Source organism: Anser cygnoides, chromosome 7 (genome assembly GCF_040182565.1).
Source record: "Anser cygnoides isolate HZ-2024a breed goose chromosome 7, Taihu_goose_T2T_genome, whole genome shotgun sequence".
In the NCBI taxonomy this organism is placed as follows: Eukaryota; Metazoa; Chordata; class Aves; order Anseriformes; family Anatidae; genus Anser; species Anser cygnoides.
Genome location: NC_089879.1, coordinates 8,363,735 through 8,384,149, shown reverse-complemented (window position 1 = coordinate 8,384,149; position 20,415 = coordinate 8,363,735). Strand labels below are relative to the sequence as shown.

General features: G+C 33.8%; 1 protein-coding gene across 12 annotated transcripts in view; it reads left to right on the top strand.

The window, feature by feature from the left end:
* ATRNL1 (attractin like 1) overlaps positions 1-20,415 on the top strand; it is a 495,684-nt gene that overhangs the window by 141,212 nt on the left and 334,057 nt on the right. For all 12 annotated transcript variants that reach the window (XR_010832767.1, XR_010832768.1, XR_010832769.1 and 9 more), the window contains exon 20: positions 16,472-16,565. Coding sequence is in view for 9 of the 12 variants with exons in the window: in XM_013174611.3 (XP_013030065.3) it covers positions 16,472-16,565 (94 nt within the window). In the remaining 3 variants the exon portion in view is untranslated. The remainder of the gene's footprint in view (positions 1-16,471; positions 16,566-20,415) is intronic.

The window sequence follows — 20,415 nt, the reverse complement described above, 5'->3', positions numbered from 1 at the left end:
GATTTTAGACTCAGTTCCTAGCTTTAAGGCACCTGGAGGTAAATGAACTTGACCTAGGCAGTAAAATTGTTGTCTAGATATAATTTCTGCTTGCTTTTATTTCTGTTGGTTAAAAGAAGTAAAAATAAATCTTATCCATTACTTGTTGATACCTAAGTTTTATCTTCAGTAACAGAAGGGAAATCCATGGTGTTCAAATCCTGCTGCTCAATGAATATGATTATTCTGCTGAGTAACTGACATCTGAGTTTTATTTGTTTATTTATTTTGAGGGAAGAGTCCAAGGAATGGCAGATATCATGACTTCCCGTGTCTATGAAAGGGAGACATGAGAAAGATGTTCAACTCATGGCACCTAATTGAAAATGATCCCCTTGGTTTTTAGGTTCTACCTAACTGTGAAAGATGGCCAGATTTGCAGATTGCTTTTCCTTTGGCACTGTCTAACAGCAATAGCACCCCGTTCAGCAATAGCAGCCTTTGTAACACTTGCATTGTCTTCATGACAGTCCATGCAAGAACTGCAAATGAAAGGCGCAGGGTCATTTCTGTCCTGAGAATCAGGGGATTCAGAACTATACCTCCTTAGTCAGCACAGACTGAACCTTCAGTAGTCAGAGCAGGCTAAACTGTGTGCCCTTTGGGGGATTTAGGGGTCAAACTCAGGAGTGAATTCCACTCCCAAAGCTGCAAGCCTGATGCCTTACAACAAATCTCATTTTGTAATCTGCCCTTGAAACTTTCTCTGGTATCCGTCACTGGTATCACTCCCCACATCTGTTAACGGTGGTTCTCAACAAAACCGTTACATAGACTGGCATTTTGATGAAAATATGTAGGAATTATTATAAACTGAGATAACCAAAGATGCACAAACTCAATGAAAGTACATTTTAAAGAAAGAGAATGAATCGATCATTTCATACAATCTCTACAAAATTAGATGCCTGTAGTTGGAATAAAATTATTAAAATAGAGCTAGTTTAACTAGTATGCACATATCCTTTTTTATTTTATTTGTGTTAACCTTTACTTCTGCTGTGACCACAAAACGGCAACATGTCTGGAAGCATGTTTTTTTCATTTAACTTGTAGCTGGTTTTAATAACACAAAAGCTGCTGTTCTTAGCTGTTAATTCAAAGAGCAACGACCTACTGTTTTGCTCATATATCAGGTATTATTTAGAAACAACAGACAGATGTTTCTAGTTCAAATTAATATAAGAAAATGAATTTCTATACAAAATGACTATATGAAGAAGGTATGAATTTTGAATAGAACATCTCAGTTCTGGCTCTCAAACAATCATCAATGTTTCCTCCCATTGAGCCTGGCAATCACATAAAAGTGCTTATCGTAGTCAGGTAAATTAAAATCAAGCTGGAGTTTTGTTATGGATGGCTTGTAGATTATTGCTAAGGGACCTAAAAAAAACAAACCAAACCAACCAAACAAAAAAAAAAACACGTCAATTTTTACAGTGGTTTCTCTCTTGTATCTAAATTTTCAAAATGAGGAAGGTGTGATGTGTTCGGCTGCACAAGTCCAGTCAGTATGAGTAGGGGCCTTGTAGTTTGTGATAGAGTTTAAGCTGTCTTCTATCACTGATGTCAACGATGCTTTTCAGCTGGTTGTGATATTGGTAGCAAATTTTAGCAGTAGGTGTTTGAGTTCACGAACATATCTAGAACATAACACAGGCCCGAGAGGAAAATAAATACCATACAGAAGTAGTATAAGATTCGTTGTTATCTTCTCTTCAAAATGTTTGTTCCTGTTCCGTAGTGACTCTGCCTGCGCCACAATGCCTAGAGTTTAGATACTTTTGTCCAGTGTTGTCCATAAAGGTCAGCACCTGCACCGTTGTAAAACTACTGGGGGGCAGGGAAGGAAAATCCATCAGTATGTAGAGTTTGGTCTATTAGTTTTTATTAGAACTGTGGAAGGGATATTCAGCGTTTAACTTAATATCAAAAAAGAGACAAGCTTGTGAATTCTACTACTCTTGAAGAAAGCTGTAAAAGTGGTCTTTTATCTTCTACCGTGGAATCCTGTTTTCAAAAAACTTCTGGTCCAAACTCTTACATTCAGGGAACTTGAGTCATATGTAAGACAGGACTAAGAATGAGGACAAAATGCTCTTAACTTTTATGTATAGTAAAAACAAATATAGAAAGCATAAATGAACACAATATCATTGACTAGCCACAAAAACAGCATTTTCCTCTGAATCTTCCTGAAGTAAAATTAGAAGGGAACATATTTTGATGGGAGATTTTGATGTGTTTGGAACTAGTGGCATGGCAACCTGGAATACAGAATTTTTATACCATTTTTTTTCTTTTCTATTTTACCATTTTAATGTCTAGTGTATAGACAACTACATTTATGGAATTCAATGATGCTTTAAAGATCATGGCTTTTGGCATTAGATGGTTCAAATTGTAGAAGAAACTTTGTATTGGGTAAAATATGCTCTTGAAGTCTTCTTTTCATAGTGACTGGGTCTGTGTAATCAAAAATTAATAACATCTTTGAGTGTAGGCTCTTTGTGGTTATTCATATAAATAACAAATATTCAGTTGATTGGAGGCTTATGATTCAGATGCCTATGTAAATTAAGTCACTTTATATAAAAAATGTACAAATATTGGGAATCAGTGATAAAAGAGTATAGTATGATTTATAATGTAGTGAGCCAGACTGAGTTCAGCCCTGGAATATGGACCAAGTTTTAAAAAAAACCCAGTTCCACTGTTTGCTTTGTACCTTGATTTCTAAGAAGCAGTGGGTCACAAGTTCACAGAAAAAAAAAAAACCTGTGATAAGCTGGAAATTAAAATTATTCAGAAAAAGAAAAGCTCACACATGCTGCTAAATTCCAACAGAAATCATGTTCTTGTTTGTCTGATTTAGGCAAAATAAATGAAGGTTTGGACAAAAAAGAGGGCTGTCAAGAAACACCATTTTACTGTAGTGGTGGTTTTAATTCTATTTTTTTTAGAAGTTTTGAGTGGAGATAACACGATGCCAATTACCTATTTTACACAATATCCTATTATGGAATAAACACAGTATTAACTTAACCGCTGTAATTTGCTTTTAGTAGTAGGTAAAAGGCTTAATACCTATGAAAGATAATAAAAATAGATCATAGCATAATAAAGCATTCAAAAGAAGCTCAATATTTTGCTTTTTGTAGAGAGAGAGTTAGAATAAGTACTTTTTATTTTTTTAAAGGCATTTTCCCCAAAAGGTGATTTGAAAATGTGTTTTGTTCCTGTAGTGAATACTGTTTATTGATCAGTATTATTCAAGACAGTCTGAATGCTGAGTGAATAAGATGCCCGTACTTTGTTTTATCTATGAATTTAAATTGAATTAACTCCAATCAAAAAATATCCCAAATAAGTCCTGCACTACTAAAGCAGAAGAAAATCAGATTGCCGTAACAAAAAGTTAGTTGAGAAATAGAGAAATAAACCCCTTTAACAAATTTATTTTCCAGTTTTCTTTGGCTGTGCAGCAAATGTGCTAGGCAAACTTTTCAAAATGCTGTTAGTCATTGCATATACTTATCATTTTCTTTTTGCTTTGTTGTAGTTTAGAACTGTATTATAAAGTATGATTTCTAGCATAATGGTAAATTAAAAGCAAAATTTCAGCTAAAAATAGGAAGCTTTTTATAGAATACATTTGTATTCTATAACCTACTTATGCTCAAAATAATCCTAGGTTTAAGGGCTTGGAGTTACGCTTCAAGGAAAATGCCTTCTCTCTCTAAACCTTCTATCAAACACTAAAATCCCACTTTTTGTTTGTTTGTTTTTAGCTAATGCTCAACTCTTTAAATTTGATTTTTCTTACTAGATCAGGATATGTGTGTTCAATGGAGTGTTGCGGTTTTAGGAACAGCTTATGATTGCTGTTGGAAAAGTGTGTGCTTGCACAGAACTGCTAGCTGACAGTGTAGTGGGTTGACCCTGGCCAGCAGCTAAGCATCACCCATATCTTAATATCTCAATATTGGCAGTAATTCTATTGCTTTCATTGATGAAATCGTATTACTTTCATTGGTGATAAAGTCCTGTGTGCTATTGGGTAGCCTCTTTTCTAGGATTGATGAATGAGTTGCTGTGCATTCTTATTTTTGTATTTTTCAGTTTTACATGGTATAAATTTTTTTTCAGGGATAAGGAGTATTCATGAGTTGTATACTGTATGTGCTCTCTTAGCTGTGTATCAGTATGTGAAAAGTGTAAAGTCATTGGCTTCCAGAAGATGTTCACAGTGGAGCTAGGCAATTTTCAGCTGTCCAGAAATGTAATGATTTTGTTTGTTAGGTCCTGCTTCTTTTGTGTATTTCAGGATAAAATAAATGTGTGTCATTTAAGAAGACATGTTTACCTTGTGTTGAAAGAAATTTCAACAGTTCACATAGGTACTATGTGTAGGCTAAAAAGATGCTAGCGTCTGATTAAGCGTTGACAGTTCTAAGTTTAAGATGACATTTTCTGAATTGCCTTTACTTTATACTCAAATAAACATTTGACTACACCCAGAGTCTTGTCCCAAATGTAATAGAAATAAAGAAATAAGAAAAAGCAGGCATTTTGTTTGTCACTACTTAGTCTACCATTCTAGATTTTTCTAGGTGCTGAGAAGGTTATGCTCTCTCTTGTTACCATAACCACTCACAGCTTCTCTTTTATTCTCATAGTTCTAAATGCAGAGACTGCAGATCTAACTGATTTGCAGTCAGTTGGAATTTCCAGCATCTCTTTGTAATCCTTCTGCAGGAAAATCCTTCAAATATGTCCCTTGACAGTTGGTGAGCCTGACAGGTGACATGCAGCATGGTATTTTCCATCCTGCAATTTTACAGCATAAAATAATTTATTTTCTTATTTATTTATTTATTTATCTGGTTATATGCCTATCAGTTAAAATTAGATCAGAGATTGTACATCAGTCAGAGGTATGACAGACACTCCTGGTGTAACAGAAAGCCACAGAGTTACTGATTTGAATCCTTACGTGTGAACACGCCACCAGCAACATGAAAGAAGAGTAAAGAAATTGTCATTTTGCTCTGAAATGGTCATCCCTATCCGTAAGACTCTTGGAAACCTCCTACAGGCTGTTGAGAAAATAGTTTTTCAGGCATCACACAAATAATTTTCCAACTGTTAGAATGAGGATTCTCTTAAAAAAACAAAACAAAAAAACTTTTGAAATGGCATTTCTGTTTGATTGCAGTTGATTCTGCCTTCATTTTCTGAGTGGTAAATGCAATACATTACAATGGAAGACCACATTAGTTATTTAAGTGAGGAAAAAACTTCACCCACAGTTGAATGCATTAAAAATCAGTAGTGTTTTGTACCTCCTAATGGCTAATACAGAGAAATGATTTGCTGACTTCTTTACATTTTGTGCCGTTTTTGTCTGATAAATTGTGCAAGACATTTCTCTTCCTTGGGCTTTTATCCTGAATGACCAAATACACACAAATAGTTGCAATCACCAGTTGTTGATTTTAGTTGTTTTTCTCTTTGGATTGGAATAATTTTTTGACATTTAAAGACACTATGAATAGTTACTGAGTGGTTTAAATTGTTTTGCTTTTCATACTGCCTTACAATAATCTTTGATTTTTTTTTTCTGTTATAATTTGGGAAGTTATGTACTCTCTTTAGATAGAGGGAACAAATAGCAGTCTTTTAGCCAAAAACTTCCTTTCATCAAATTTTCAAAATTGGCAAGAGAGAGGCAGCTGTCTTTTTCAAGAAAATTTGAAAATAAAATATACTTTGCCTTTCATGTCTGAAAAAGTCTGCTTAAACACATCTCAGAGAGGACATGCAACAATGAAGGCATCCAAACTGATCAGTTTGTGTTTTTCCTTTAAAAAAGTTTGTGTTTTTCCTTAACAAAACAACAACAACAACATCAAAATCAAATAAAGCTCTGGTGTTTTAGCTTTTGCTAAATAAAATTTGTCTGCCACATCTGAAATTTCTTATTTTTCAGCAATTCTGGCTTTATCTTTTGTTTTCTTGTGAAAAGACTCTTCACAAACAAGAAAACAAAAGTAATTTAAGGAATAACATTTTTAATCTTACAGGTGTTTGAAAGAAACATCTCTCTAAATGTTTGCCTGCTTGAAGAACTGGTATTACACATGAGATACAGAGTTTAATTTTTGGCCTGAACTAACAAAACTCACAGCTGAATCCACTGTAAAATTCAATGTGAAAACTATTTATAACAACATATATTTTATTTAAAAATGAAATGAGTAAGTGGCAAGAATGAAAAGGAAAGTGATATATAGGACATGTTAAGCTTCTCCAAATAAAGTATGTTTAATAATGTTTTCATGTAGAATTTTTGAGTTTACTTATTCAAAGTGTAAAAGTTCATATTCTTCACAGATCAACATGGAGAAAATAAAATTGCTGATACTGTACTTTGAGTTCTCATGGAAAGATTATAGTATGGACTTCAGTAGGAAATACTGTCCATGGATATTATTCCTGGATGATCCCAAGAACACGCTATAAAAAATCTGTACTCTCATCCCAATAATATATTTATTTGGTATTGGCATGAAAGAGTCAGGTACAGCAAAATTCTTATTAATTTCTTAAGATTCTGTTCAGTTTATAATGGGAAAAAAAGTTCTCGTCTTTCAATATTAATCTTCTGGGTTCTGTTTTCATTACCTACTTGAATAAAACAAGTTATGGTTTTCCAACCTGTCTTTATAATATTAGTTGCTGATGACTAAAGACAGATTTAGTACGATTGCTTGAGAGGTATTTATTACAAAAATTAAAAATAAAAAAAAAAAAAGTTCAATTTTCAGGATACATGCTTTAAATGGAAGAAATACAGATATTGCAGAGCTATGTTGCTCAAATGTAAAAATGGATTAAGAATAAATGCAAACCTTTACATGGAGAAGCTTTCTATAAGACTGTGTTGGTGTAACCATAATATGTTATAACCATATATGTTTCTGGAACAGAAAATCATCCTGTTTCTTGTTTCTCAGATAGTGTTTAGCACAGTATCCTTTATTTTAATTTTTATTTTATTTATAAATATGCTGCTTCTAGAATGTATGTATCAGTTCAAAAAGCTAAGGAAATTTCCCTTGTGCTTTTTAATTGTTTAACTGCATGACACTGCATTTTTTTTTTTCAGCAAAAAGAATAATCATCTTACTAGTAATCAGATGATCTTGGTAGGCTTAGGTCATGGTCAGGTGGTCATGCTCAGGTGAAACTGGCTGTGTTTTGCAGTGACTGTAAAATAGCAGAAAAGAAGTTAAAATCACATTTGGGTTTGGGTGAATTGCTCATTTTGAATGGGAACATGAGCATTCCTGTATCTGATGGGTTCTCCTTTCAAAGATATCCCATTGGTATCTGCCCATCAAAGAAGAGCATAGGATAGGATGCACTGCAACTGAGAAAACAGATTTGGTGCATATTGAAAATATTACCATATTGTGAGGAGCAGCTAATGTTACTAAAATGGCTGCGTGGGTGATTGAGAATATTTGCCTTTTCCAGAACAATTTTTTATGCAGTATTGATATCGAAAAACAATGATCAATTTTTTATGAATATTGGGAATATCTGGCTTTAGGTGGTGATGCGTGTGTGCTATATATGTGACGTTCGTGGTTGCAGAATTTGTGCATATCCTAACTATATAATTCTTAAAGCTACGTCTATTTCTTCTATCTTTTCCTTCTGGCAAGTATATAACAATTATAGCATAGTATTGCATGAATATACATAGATAAGGTTTTTGTTTCTTGTGTGCCGTTACTGGACTATAAAAAATAAAATACTGTAAGACCAATGAGAGAGAAAACTCGAGATAAGCCATAAAAAATTAGACTAAAATTAATTATATGAGCTAATTAGTCTAATATGACTGGCTTATCTTGAAGGTTAATCATGCCACTATGAAATGATAGTTGGATTTGACCTGTGTGTACCTTTTGGAGTGTTTACCATTACTTTCTAATACCAGCTTTCTTTCAACACTTTTATTGCTCAGTACTTCACTGAAGTTCTTTAGCTTTATTTTAATGCTACTCAATTAGTAAGATTGCATAAGCATTGCTGAGCACATCTGTTTGCTTTTATAGTGTTTGTCTTAAAGATTGGATGGATGTATTTCTTATAAAGTAATTATTGAATGCTAACAGGGTATCAGGGGCTTCTAGTTGAATAAACACTTCTAGAAAAAAATAGATGACTGGGCAGTTTTGTTATGCTAGTAATGTAAAAACAAACACAAACTGGCTCAGAAGGGCAGTTCTCATATGAGTAGACTAATGGATTACATAAGTGAACATTTACAGTGAAACTGAGCATGACAATGTTGTATCTAATATGTTTAAACTTGCAATTTCATACTTAGTCTTGCTGCATGAGAAAGCCCGGACATCCTTTTTTGATACATCTTATGCCTTGCACATTAGCAAAATTAACAAAATAGTACACCTGAATATTTAATAGTATTATCATAGCTTTCCTTTAAAAAATAATAACAACAACAACAACAACAAAATCAGCAAGGTGTCTTAGAGGAATTTATCCATGTGTATCTACTGGTTTAATAATCTTTGAAGTAAACAAACATATTAAGTTAAAGTACCATTAGTAGTGAGCTCTGTTTCAGAGAGAACTCACTCTTGCAGCTTTATGTTAGAGATGGGGGCTAAGCAATAAAAATGTTTTTAAATTCAATTGTCTAAAATGCGTACTTCATGGAAATGGTGATGGGTATTCTTTAGTTGTCAGCATCAGCAAGAACATTTATATGCTGACCTAGCAACTCAGAATCAATTTTGCCATGGATTTATTATTTAATAAATTCTATAGGGTTGTGATTTTACAGCATGGATTTACTCTACTGGATTATATTGTTATCATAGAGTCTTTCTGTTTAATTAGAATCACCGTATTGTACAGAACAGCAGTGTGAACTGCTGTTTGCCTAAAACTGGAATGGAAATTGCTGGGGTGGTTTTTAGTTGTTGTTGCTGGTTTTAAAGCTCTAATGTGACTTGTGTTAATATTTAAAAAATAAGATGACAAAAATAGGTTAAATTTGTATATTTTAAGCATATTCATAGGTTTTGTATCTTTTTAATATTTAATGATTTCTTCAAATGTTAGCAATGGCAACTAAGTATTTAAAATAATTGCTTAAAGAAAATCATATATGTGTAATATAAATCTCAGTTGGAAAGGAGTTGCAGGTTTTTTTTTTTTTACTCAGACCTTGATTCATAATAATAGCTGCATCATTTGATACGTACTTATTTTAAATAAAATTTCATATTTTTTGAGTTATAGAAGTTCTACACCAAGGTGTTTAATGGTGGAGTAAATAAAGATCCATCAGATGCTAGCAGTAATGTGGAAAAAGTCCTGAAGTTGAGCCCATTTCACTGTTTCTGTCCTAAGGAGCAACATGCATGTACAGTAGTGCACAGTTGCACTGTTGCAACAGCCTTACAACACTTGTACTCATCTGTAGAGTGTAACATTTGTGGAAAAGCATCTAACACCTCTGCTCAAGGAGGGTCAACTGGAGCCTTCTCTAGGCTCCCCCTGAGCCTTGTCTTCTCCAGGCTGAATCCCAGCTCTCTCAGCTCTCCTAATAAGAAAGATGCCTCAGCCCCTTCATTGCCTTTGTGGCCCTGTTGCCATCTTCTGGTTTTGTTTCATTCCTATGAAATTATATTCATGGACTCCAGAGCCACTCTATGAAACAGACCAAACCATTATAGCAGGGGGATGATTGGGAGATTTGTTACAAAAGTCCACCCTATAGCTACAGTAAAATAGTTGACAAGGGTGGTGTTAATGGGATGTTAAATCTTGCCAGTGTCGGGGATCATTTCCAGCACCTACAGAGGACTGAATTTCTAAGGTATATCAATACCTTGAACATAAAGTTGATGAGAACTCATTCTTAAAACTCACCCCGGAGGCAGTTTATATAATTTTGAGTGCTTTGAATCATGTTTCTATTTCCTGTATTCATGTTTCTTAGTTGTGATAGAGGTGAATAACTCAGTGGCTCCAAAATACTGCATCTAAAATTTAGAGTCATACTTTCAAGAAGAATTCCTTAGTTTATATAAATAAATAAAAAAAAAACACAAACAAAACAACAACAACAAAAAATACCATATGATATAATTCATGTAAATTTTCAAAGTTGATTTAAAGAATGTACACACATTTGGGGAGGAATTTGCAACATAAATGAAATCTCCATCAGAATAGAACAGTATATTTTGAATTAAATGATGTGTCCATATTCTGTTCCTCAATTTTTTTTTCATATATGAAGTATTAGAATAGTGACCATTCTAATTTTGATGCTTTTTTTGGGGGAACATAAGCACCAGTAACAAGTTTTTCTGAGTTTTGTGGATTATAATTTATTTTGGAAGGTTTAAGGTTAATGCTAATCTTGCCTAATAGATCGTTCTAAAATCCAGCAGAAGCTGACATTTATTTTGAGTCTCAAGCTTAACCTTATAATTAAAACCTCTTAGCACTGTGTGAATAATGAAATAGAGAATGACAGATGTACTTCTCTCCCATGAGAGAAGAAAGACATGATATGCTATCAATCCCTGTTGTATGCTAGAGGTGTGATTAATTATTTTACTTAAAATATATTACCCAGTCTTAACTCGCTGTTATTATTTAAAATCAGTAGTATATTGGTATATAGATTTTTACTTTTATTTTAAATGAGAAGAAAATTCTGTATATTTCCATTTTAACCATTTGCTTCGCAGATACTCATTTCTGAATTCTGAATACTGAATATGACCACTTGAATTAGGAAGAAATAGGGAATTTGAACAACAGTTAACACCATTAGAATATTACCTTATATTAAACTTGCTGTAAAGCTGAAGCAGGATTTCAAGCTATTCTCTGCACTGATTACTCTCAGGAGAGATTTGAGAGAGAATTAAGATCATTATGACTTCCTGAAAGTGTTCGAGTATGGTGCTGCTGTGAATGCTGGAATATGTACATACAGCAGTAGAGTCTGGTGTACCCTGCAGATAGATCTGTATCTGCTGTAGCATCTTGTTCCATGGTTCGCCTAGTGGAACACATCAAAAGTTATAATGGCAATGACACAACGAACAGTTTTCTGTGTTGATGGTTTGCTTTTCTTCTCTTTTTATTTCCTATTTTTTGAGGCTAGGACCAAAAATTGCCTCCCTATATTTTATTTTCTTTTAATAAAGAAAAAAATTTCAGGCTTAGAATGCCTTTCCCTGCTCTGGAATAAGTGATGTTATCTTTCTATTTGTTTCCACTCCCCCAAACATGTTTTAGAGATTGCAGTATGAGTTTTCAAATGCTTCAGCATGTGCCTCACTTTGACTCCCAGTAGACATGTTTCCATTGGCTTCGGCACAACTAGACTCAGAGCACAGCTGATGGTTTGAAAAACCTTTTTCTGTTTGTCTTGGTTAGGAAGCAAAAAAAAAAATCATTCTCAGAACAAGTCACTTGGACTCAATTGCTTTTAAGATGAGAGTAGTCTAGGAGTTTCCCTTTGTATGATCCATTAGCCAGGATTTGCAGTGGAAAAGGTTTTGGGAGGTTTTCTTCTTCCTTAGGGATCCCTGTCTAGAAGCATAAAGATCATTTCTGTTTCTACATAATTTCTACTAACCCAGCAGATCTGTTTGTCTAGGTGTGCTTTGTGCTCTAATTTTAAGTCAGTGTCCCAAATGAAATATTTCTTGTTAAGAATTGGATATTATTTAAAGCATAATCATGATAGAGAATGTACCAACTGAATGTCACTTGAGAGATGTGGCAAGGCAGATTCACACTGTGCCTAGCTGAGCATCTGTAAGAAATACAATTGTTGTAGAACTCTAAGGCACAAAAATCGGAAATTTTCCTTGACAGTGTCTCAGATATGTTAATTGATGTGGCAGACAGACCCAGAAAATCAAAAGCAATAATGTGATCCTCCCACCACTTAACATTAAGTAGTGGGAGCCTAGGATTTTCAGTCAGAAATCTCTGCTTACCCCACTGTGCAATTCTACTCAGACTCTTAAACCTTTTATTAAATATAAATAAAAAAAAGAGGGAAATATTTGTAGTGTAAAGTTTTAAGTAAAGCTTTCATTTTAACTCGTATTTCCTTTTTCTTTAGCTTTAGGGAGTTCTTAAAAGAAGAATCCTGTTAAGTATTTCTTTAAATCAATATTAAAGGTAACTGTCCTTTTTAGCAGAAAAAAAGCTACTTGATGCAAGCTTCAGCTGCAGCTGCTGCTGCTGGAATTTAAGCCTCATTCCTTGAAAACAAATGCATGGGCATTGAGGGAGGTGGGACCACATAAAAACAGACCATGTAAATTTCATTTCTTGTGCTGACTTCTACTAGCTGAGAATGCTTGCTTCATGTGCTTTAAAACTGATTCCAGGGTTTGGCATTTTTCTCCTAGCATTAGGCTGTGAAAGATATTGCTGTAGCTACAGTTTTGACTATAGAGTTACAGTCCTATCAGAAGAGAAATGTGTTCACTAAGAATGGTTAAACAGAGGGGTTAAAAAAAAAAGAAGCAGCAGGCTTTGAGTTCCACATGTATTTTCACTGATCTCAGACTCGGTACAGCTATGAGCTGCATTGCTTGGCTTTGTGGTCTGGACTTTTCTTAAAAAAAGCATGCATATATGTGTATATTGTAAACTTTTGTCTCACCTAACCTATACACAGGTATCTATACAGTACGCAATGAAAAATCTTCTTGAGGTAGGAGGTGCCTGGTTGAACTAAATTTCAAACATCCTTTCTTGATAAAACAATAACAGGAACGCATTCTTGCCTGGATGTTTTCAGTATAAACGTGGAATTACGGGCAAGGATTTACTTAATGACCCAACATGTTTATGTGTACCAGCACTATCATTTTAGATTCTGTAGCTTTTGACTTCAGGATTGCTTTACTTTGAAATCAAATGTTGCTTTAGGTTGCAGTTTACTAATTAGTAGGCATGGTTCATATTCCGAGTTCATAATTTCTTTTGTATTATTTGAAAGTCGGCCAGTGGAAAAAACCTGCAGTGTTGCACAAAGATAACGACATCTAAATTTTTTTTTCCACTGAATATTGTGTAATATTGTGCTGCTTGTACTGTTGCATTTGTTTGATAGCATGTATTCACATTTACTTCAGTAACAGCAGGTAAAGCTTATATGCATTTTGTTCTCTAAATTATTTCTCACATGGAGGTCCACAGATCAGTAGGAATCCACTTTTCAATAAGACTTCCAAGCCTGAGATAAATTAAATTATGCATTAAACAGAAGTTGTCCAGATGACATTTTTAAAATAATGTAAAAGTGATTAGCTCATGATGGCCTTTTTCAAGGTATTGTCCAGGGAACAGTTAAATTACTAGGAACTCTATCAATAAGAGTAATTGCTGTTCATCTTGTAATAGAAGAAAATTAGCTGCTGAGCTAATCAGAACTAAGCTTTTCATTGACAAGGAATCCAGAACACAAGGTTCTGAGTCTTCTTACTCCTCCTTTCTTCTCCTTTTCTATTCATGCTAATATTAGCACCATATATGCTTCATATGTGTCATGAGAATGTAGGTTATGTGGAGCAGCTGTGTCAGTGTTCTTGGGGAGAGAGACTGAGCTATGAAAGTATCCTTTATGAACATACCCTTTATTTGTATATATTATTAATACACAGAAATCAAAATTTAGACACGACTCCGTGGGAAAATAGGTTCTATCAGTTATTTATCTTTAATGGTTCTCAAGTATAAATCCAGGATACTCTAGAGGTAGGGACAGAATGCAGTGACCAAAGCATGATGCACTTTAAAATGGAAAGGGAAATCTGGCTGATTGGAGAGCAGTGTATCTGTTGGACTCCTGTGTGAGCAGGCACATAGTACACTAAAGTGCACTATATAGATGCTGGTTTGATTTAGATGTCCGTGGGGATAAGTGGTACTGAAAAGTTTGCTTTATCAGTAATTTTGTGCACTGGGCAGGACGTCATGTAGAAGGGAATTGTTTCGTTCTTTCAGAAAGTCTCATATGGCTACATCTAGTACTTTTGCAATGTATACTTCCTTTTATGATTTTTTTCATGATAATAAAGATGCATAGTATCCAAATGATTTTATAATTGAGTGTTTAAATACTGTTGCTAAATAAAAGCTACTCTAGTAAAGGAAGTTCCACTTCCACATTTGTGATGTACTTCATATAAAGTTAGAAGTAGCTGTAAGAGTAATAATTAACGTTGGTTGGCAATAGCTTCTGTATTTGTCAACATATTGACAGCTTTTGGAATATTTTCTGAAATGCAGCCTTTTAGCTCCCTTAGTTTTTATGCTGTCTTGTAATGGTGCTTCACTATTAATAGCAAATAACCATAAGTAGAATGATCTGTTAGGAATATATTTGCTTTTCATTGATAGTATAGCAAAGATTTTACGCAATTAAAATTAACTTTTGAGAACAGGCTGAAAGTGTCTAAATAGTCATTCCATGAAAATGTAGAGAGGAAGACGTGAATGGATTTAGGAAAACATAACTAATTAAAGAGGAGTAAAACTTCAATGAACATCTGTTTTGAAGGGTCGAGATTATACTTTGAGTATACTTACCTGTGAAGAAGCAGTGAGATGGGTTCAGATAATTTTATACGTCTCATATGCAGGCTGTAAGAAGTGTTTTAAAACTCATGTAATTTTTGCGGATGGATGGCTTACTGCATGTCATGCATCCATACCGTGAATAGTAGTAACTGCAAATATCACCTTCACCAAGGACTCTGCAAATATCACCTTCACCCAGGACTCTGAGTTCTTCCTATATTCGTCTGGGTCCTGTTTTCCTTGGTGACCACAATTATGACTGAGGTGGAAAAGCAGCTCCAGAATGCTTCTCAAAAGGGAAGCCCTAGACAGTTTAAATCTCTAGTACCTCTTTAATAAGAACTCGTCCTTTAGCTACAGCTGGCTATTTAACGAGTTTGGAAGGCTGAACAAATCATACAATTCCTGGCATTGAAGAATTTTGTCAGTCATACTTTATGCATTATTGTGGTTCTAGTCTGACTTGCCTTTTTTTTCCTTTTTATTTTTAGGTTGGGGTAGAGAGATGATAATGTGTGTAGTATGGGACACTGCCACAGAAGTATTCATTGTGTATTATCCTTTATAAGTAGAAAAGGAACAGTAAAACTCAATTCCTATGATAGAAATTAAAAACTAGATTTCAATATTAAGATTAATAAGTGGAAAATAAACTTCTGTTATATACAGGTCACTACTTAGTATTATATCTACTCCCAAGCAGGAGCCCATGTATTAAATCTTTTATCTTAGTTGTAACGAAAACTTCAATGAAAGCGTAATATGATCATCAATGTAGGTTCAGAATTGCTTTGTATTAAAGAAAGACTTTAACTATAGTGTGATTAACAGCAGATCATTATTCCAGTATGAGGTGGGGATTTAATGACATATTTACCAGAGGGAGGTTATTAAGTTTTGTATGCATGGGTAGAAAAGAGGGACGACTGCCTAAACAAAGTAGTCATTCCTATAAACATGGGAAAGAAAAGAAAAAAAAGAGAGAGAGAAAAAAAAGACTTGAGATGGGAATCCATCAGGCAACAAGAGTGGCAGTGGAGAGACCACGGTGGAGAGATTTACTTTAGCCACTGAGTTTAGAAAGAATGACAGTAGAGTGGAGTAATGATGTCGATCCCCTCCAGTTCCCTTCCAAGTTTCAGGATTTTATTTTATTTCTTTAAATTCTAGAATATTCTTATTGTGGACCCATAGTTATCGTATTAACTATAGTTAACATACGATGTGTATTGGTATAGTATTAACTCAGCCTTTGTTCAAATGGTTTCAAAGCATTCTTTTTCTTCTCTCTTGCCAAAATTAAGAGTTCCAGATACATTAGACATTTTAGAAAGCATCCGTAATGATACTTTCTGTAGTTAGACATTTGAAACTAATGCAGTCTTGACATTGCTTTTGCCATTGGTCAGGATTTCATCCCATATAGACAAGATGTATTAATAATTTTCTATGCTGCATACTAAGGCATGTTGAAATTGTAGACTGTAATGGCTCTTCTTAAACTGCTGTGGTTTATATTGTCAATAATCTGAGGTGGAGAGCACCTATTGACACATGCAGAGTTCTTTACAGAAAATAAATTGATGTGCTAGTACAGTGTTCTTCAAAGAAGATTGCAATTGAAGTAATAATATTTTTTAAAAATACTGCTTGTAGGAAATGTCTTAGGATACAGCATTAATATCCATGAAAAATCCTTTGGTTATAAAGTATAATATACGTGGATAAATCTTACTTTTCTCATTTGTTTTTGTAGCTTGCACGTGCAGTGGACATGCAAATATTTGTCACATGCAAACAGGAAAATGTTTCTGCACAACTAAAGGAATCAAAGGAGACCAGTGTCAACTGTGAGTACAATTGAATGTAGCCTGAAATTATTGTAAATCATTCCTAGTGTATAGTGTTTTTTCTTTTTTTTTTCCTTTTGTTTTTGGTTCTGGATTTTGTGATTTATCTGACAATGTTTTAGTGATTAATCTAGTGTTTCCTGCATTTCTTAGGGAAGTTCAATATTATTTAGTGTTTTCTTAAAGAGCGACATCAGAAATATCAGAAACATTTTGCATATGCTACAGATTAAAAAAAAATATTGTAAAAAGAAGTAGCTGCAGGACTACCTGTTGTCTGTCTTTTTTTTTTTTTTTAATACACTTGGTGGATTCTAAGTTAAAAATGTCTGCAAAATAGGTAATTATATTCAATATGTTTGTCACATATCTTCATCAGGATCTACAATAATTAGATTTTTAGCATTTCGGAAACATGTTTAGGTAGACAGTATTTTAGAAAATTTTCCACATCATTAAATACAGAACATGGGATTGTATAGACTTGTCATAGAAAGTACAATTTATTATTTTTTTTAATACTGAGATAGCATATTGTCTTTGTTTAGATGAGGAGTTTGCAAGCTGAAGAATAACTTTAAGCATAAAAAATAGGAGGAATAAGAACAAGGAATAACTGAAGTGAAGTAACTTGTTAACAACTCCCTAATGTTAACTATGAATAGCCTTGTATTTTTGTTTCTTTCAGTTCATTCTGTCCTGTACATCCAATAACTACGATTTTTGTACCTTAAAGTTATAAACCTTTTAGGATTACAGTTATTTTAAACAGTATCTGTCCCCCAAATTGTCTTAGCAATTTTGGTTGGAACTAGGGAAAAAGGCTAATAAAGCTAATTCCTCTCCAGCAGGGAGAAGGGTGTATTCTAACTGACATGAGACATATGAGACACTTTCACTGGATTTGCAGATTCATCCTTGATACACTTAATTAACTGGCTTGCATTCTAGCCTTAACACCTTGCTTGATAGTAGAGTAGAGTCAAGGAACAAAAATACCCGATGCAGAGGCTATGTGTTTATTCACAAGAACGAGCTGTGCTGACAGGTATACTCTTTAGGTCATACCTCTGGGACTTTGTGTGTAGCTAATTGGAGACTCAGGATGAGAAAGGAAACAAAGACAAAAGCTGAAGAGTTGCATTTTCTTGAAACTCTGAGTTAAATCTTCACTGATAAGTTACATTTTTTTCTCTTTTTGTGTCCAAACACTCAATCAGTTCTAGATGTTAATGATTACCAGTGTGCAGCATGGGAATGTTTTTGCCATTTTGCCTGTATACAAGGAATGGAAAAAAAAAATAAAAATCTACTCCTGTATTCATCATAAAACTCAAACAACAGGAAGGAGTTTCTTTGCTCATAATAATCGTTATTACCATTAAGCCTAAAGCACTTATTGTAGATCTCTTTGTCTTGTGTCTGTCTTCTGTCTCATCATCAGCTTCTCTGGTCTGACTGGAAACTTTTAGAAAAAAGTTGCATACACTTGGTTGCATTGCTCAGATGTATTGGTGTACTGTCCTGAGTTTGTCATAAAATATTCTTATATTACATTTATTAAACAAGAGAGGAGGTGGTTCTGGTGGTGGATTTTCCTGTCTTGGTCAAGAGTTACAGCAATTCCACAACATGGAGAAGAGTTTTGAATTTTGACTTTTCCAGAGTAAACTTTAAACTGCAATTTCGGACTGAGATTCTCCAATTTTGTCTCACGTAATACATTTTTCTTCCTAGTTTCTTACATAGATCAAATGCTTATCCAGGGCAAGCTGTGGTACTGAAGCTTTGGAACTCCAAATATTTTCTTTTGGACAAATAAACTCTGTAATGAAGCTATTTTCAAATTGGTATTGGCTGTGATCAAATTTCAGTTGGTGAGCTTCACATCTGTTTGGTTCATAGACAAATATTAGCATAAAAATTGAATTTCTTGGCTTAAGTCCTTTCCTACTGCTATTCTTTAAAAAAGTCAAAAGAAAAAATACAAAAACAAACTAAAAAGACTGTGAAGACTGTATACTTGATGACAGCACATGTAGAAAGAGACCAGCTTTTGTTATAGACACTATGAATATATTACAACACTACCTAGGATAATGTTTCAGTACTATAGACTAACTGTTAAGACCACTGGATTTCCCCGAGGAAAGCTGGTAACCAAAAATTTAGATTTTTAGTACATATCATCAAACAATACGCTAAGGATTTGTCATTTTACTCTTATAGTTGGTTTGAGAAAGTGGGAAACTATTCATATCTGAAAGTTTCAGTCAAATGTTATTTTTGAATTATTGCCCTTAGAATATCAAAAGATGAGGAACATAAATAGGTCACTCCTGATCTGGTCCTATATTGCTGTATAATTTGTAAACATCATATGAAGAATGTGAACGTAATCAAATTCATATTATATCTAAAAAATACAAAACTATTTTCTCTGTGAAAATTATCCTTACATTAAACACCTGTTTTGAAAGTCCCATATTATATTGTCAGAGTACATACACTGGTTTTATCTGGAAGGTAAGGATGATTTTAAGTCTGCTCAGTGCTTTACTCATATTTATTACTTTATTATATTCTGCATAAATAATCTAGAAATTGATTCAAGTGAAGTGTGAATACTGTTCTCCATAGCTCTGTATAAAATGCTTTTTTTGCCACTCATTAGATAGGCTGTTGTGCAATCTCAGCAGCAAACCTATAACCTTGTGATTTCTAAAATAAGGATTTCTGTGAAAATTTGAAACTCTAGCTGTTCGGTGTGAAAGTTAGATTTATATTCCTGTCAAGAACCCTATTGATTAGAAAGTCTTAGCTGCAGGGCTGTATGTTATCTCCCTCTTTCCCTCCCTTTGTCTCTTCCTCCCTCCCTCTTGTGCTTTTATAGCTGCACCCATGTGCAGTACACACCATGCCTTAGGGGCAGAGGTTTTAGGAAATCAAGGAGACCCCCAACACGTGCTTTTCTCCAAGTGAGAGCTGCAGTAATCTGTAGAGAAAACAAGTAGTTTCTTGTCTTGGGACTGGCAAACTGTCTGCTCTCGCTGACTGCTTTTTTTTTTTTATTATTATTTATTAGTATTTTTCCCCTCAACTCTCAACTTAAAAACAGTCTTAATGTTGCTTGTCTTCTTGAAGGCTCTCATATATATATATATATATATATATATACACATATATATATATACACACATATATATGTATATATTTTACCCATTTCAAAGTTGTCTTAATCTCTGAATTGTGCTGCTGCATACCACAAAGCACAGTGCATTTTAAATCAAAATTATTGGTCTAAAGCGTTTCATAGGATACATTTAAATTCTGTTTTACAATGTCTCTTTAATGACATGTGATACAATTTTTTTTCAAAATATAAATATTTATATTTCCTTTAAGTAGGTAATTTCAGTTGATGAAAAACTGTAGTGTTCTACCAATCAAGATAACCTAACTTGAATGCTTTGATTATTTAATGTAACTAGATTATAAACCAACATAAAAAGATATGAAGGAAAATTTTTCTTAATTTTAATAATGAATGCACATTAATAACAAGAGGAAAATAATATTGTCTTTAAACATATTTTAAAGTGCAAACTATTACTTTAGAGTAAGTATGTAAATATTATATTTACTTAATTGTCAGTAATATTTGATTTGGTCTGTTCACACTCTCATTGAACTTGGTCTACAGAGGCTTCAAAGTTTCCAGAAGTTTGAGTGTATTCCTATGCAGGTTTATATACAGAGAGAAGTTTTCAGGAGTGGGCCTATGGAAGGAATATGCTATAGGAAAATTTCAAAGTTAAAATTTTGCCATTACATGAGAGGACTTCTACTG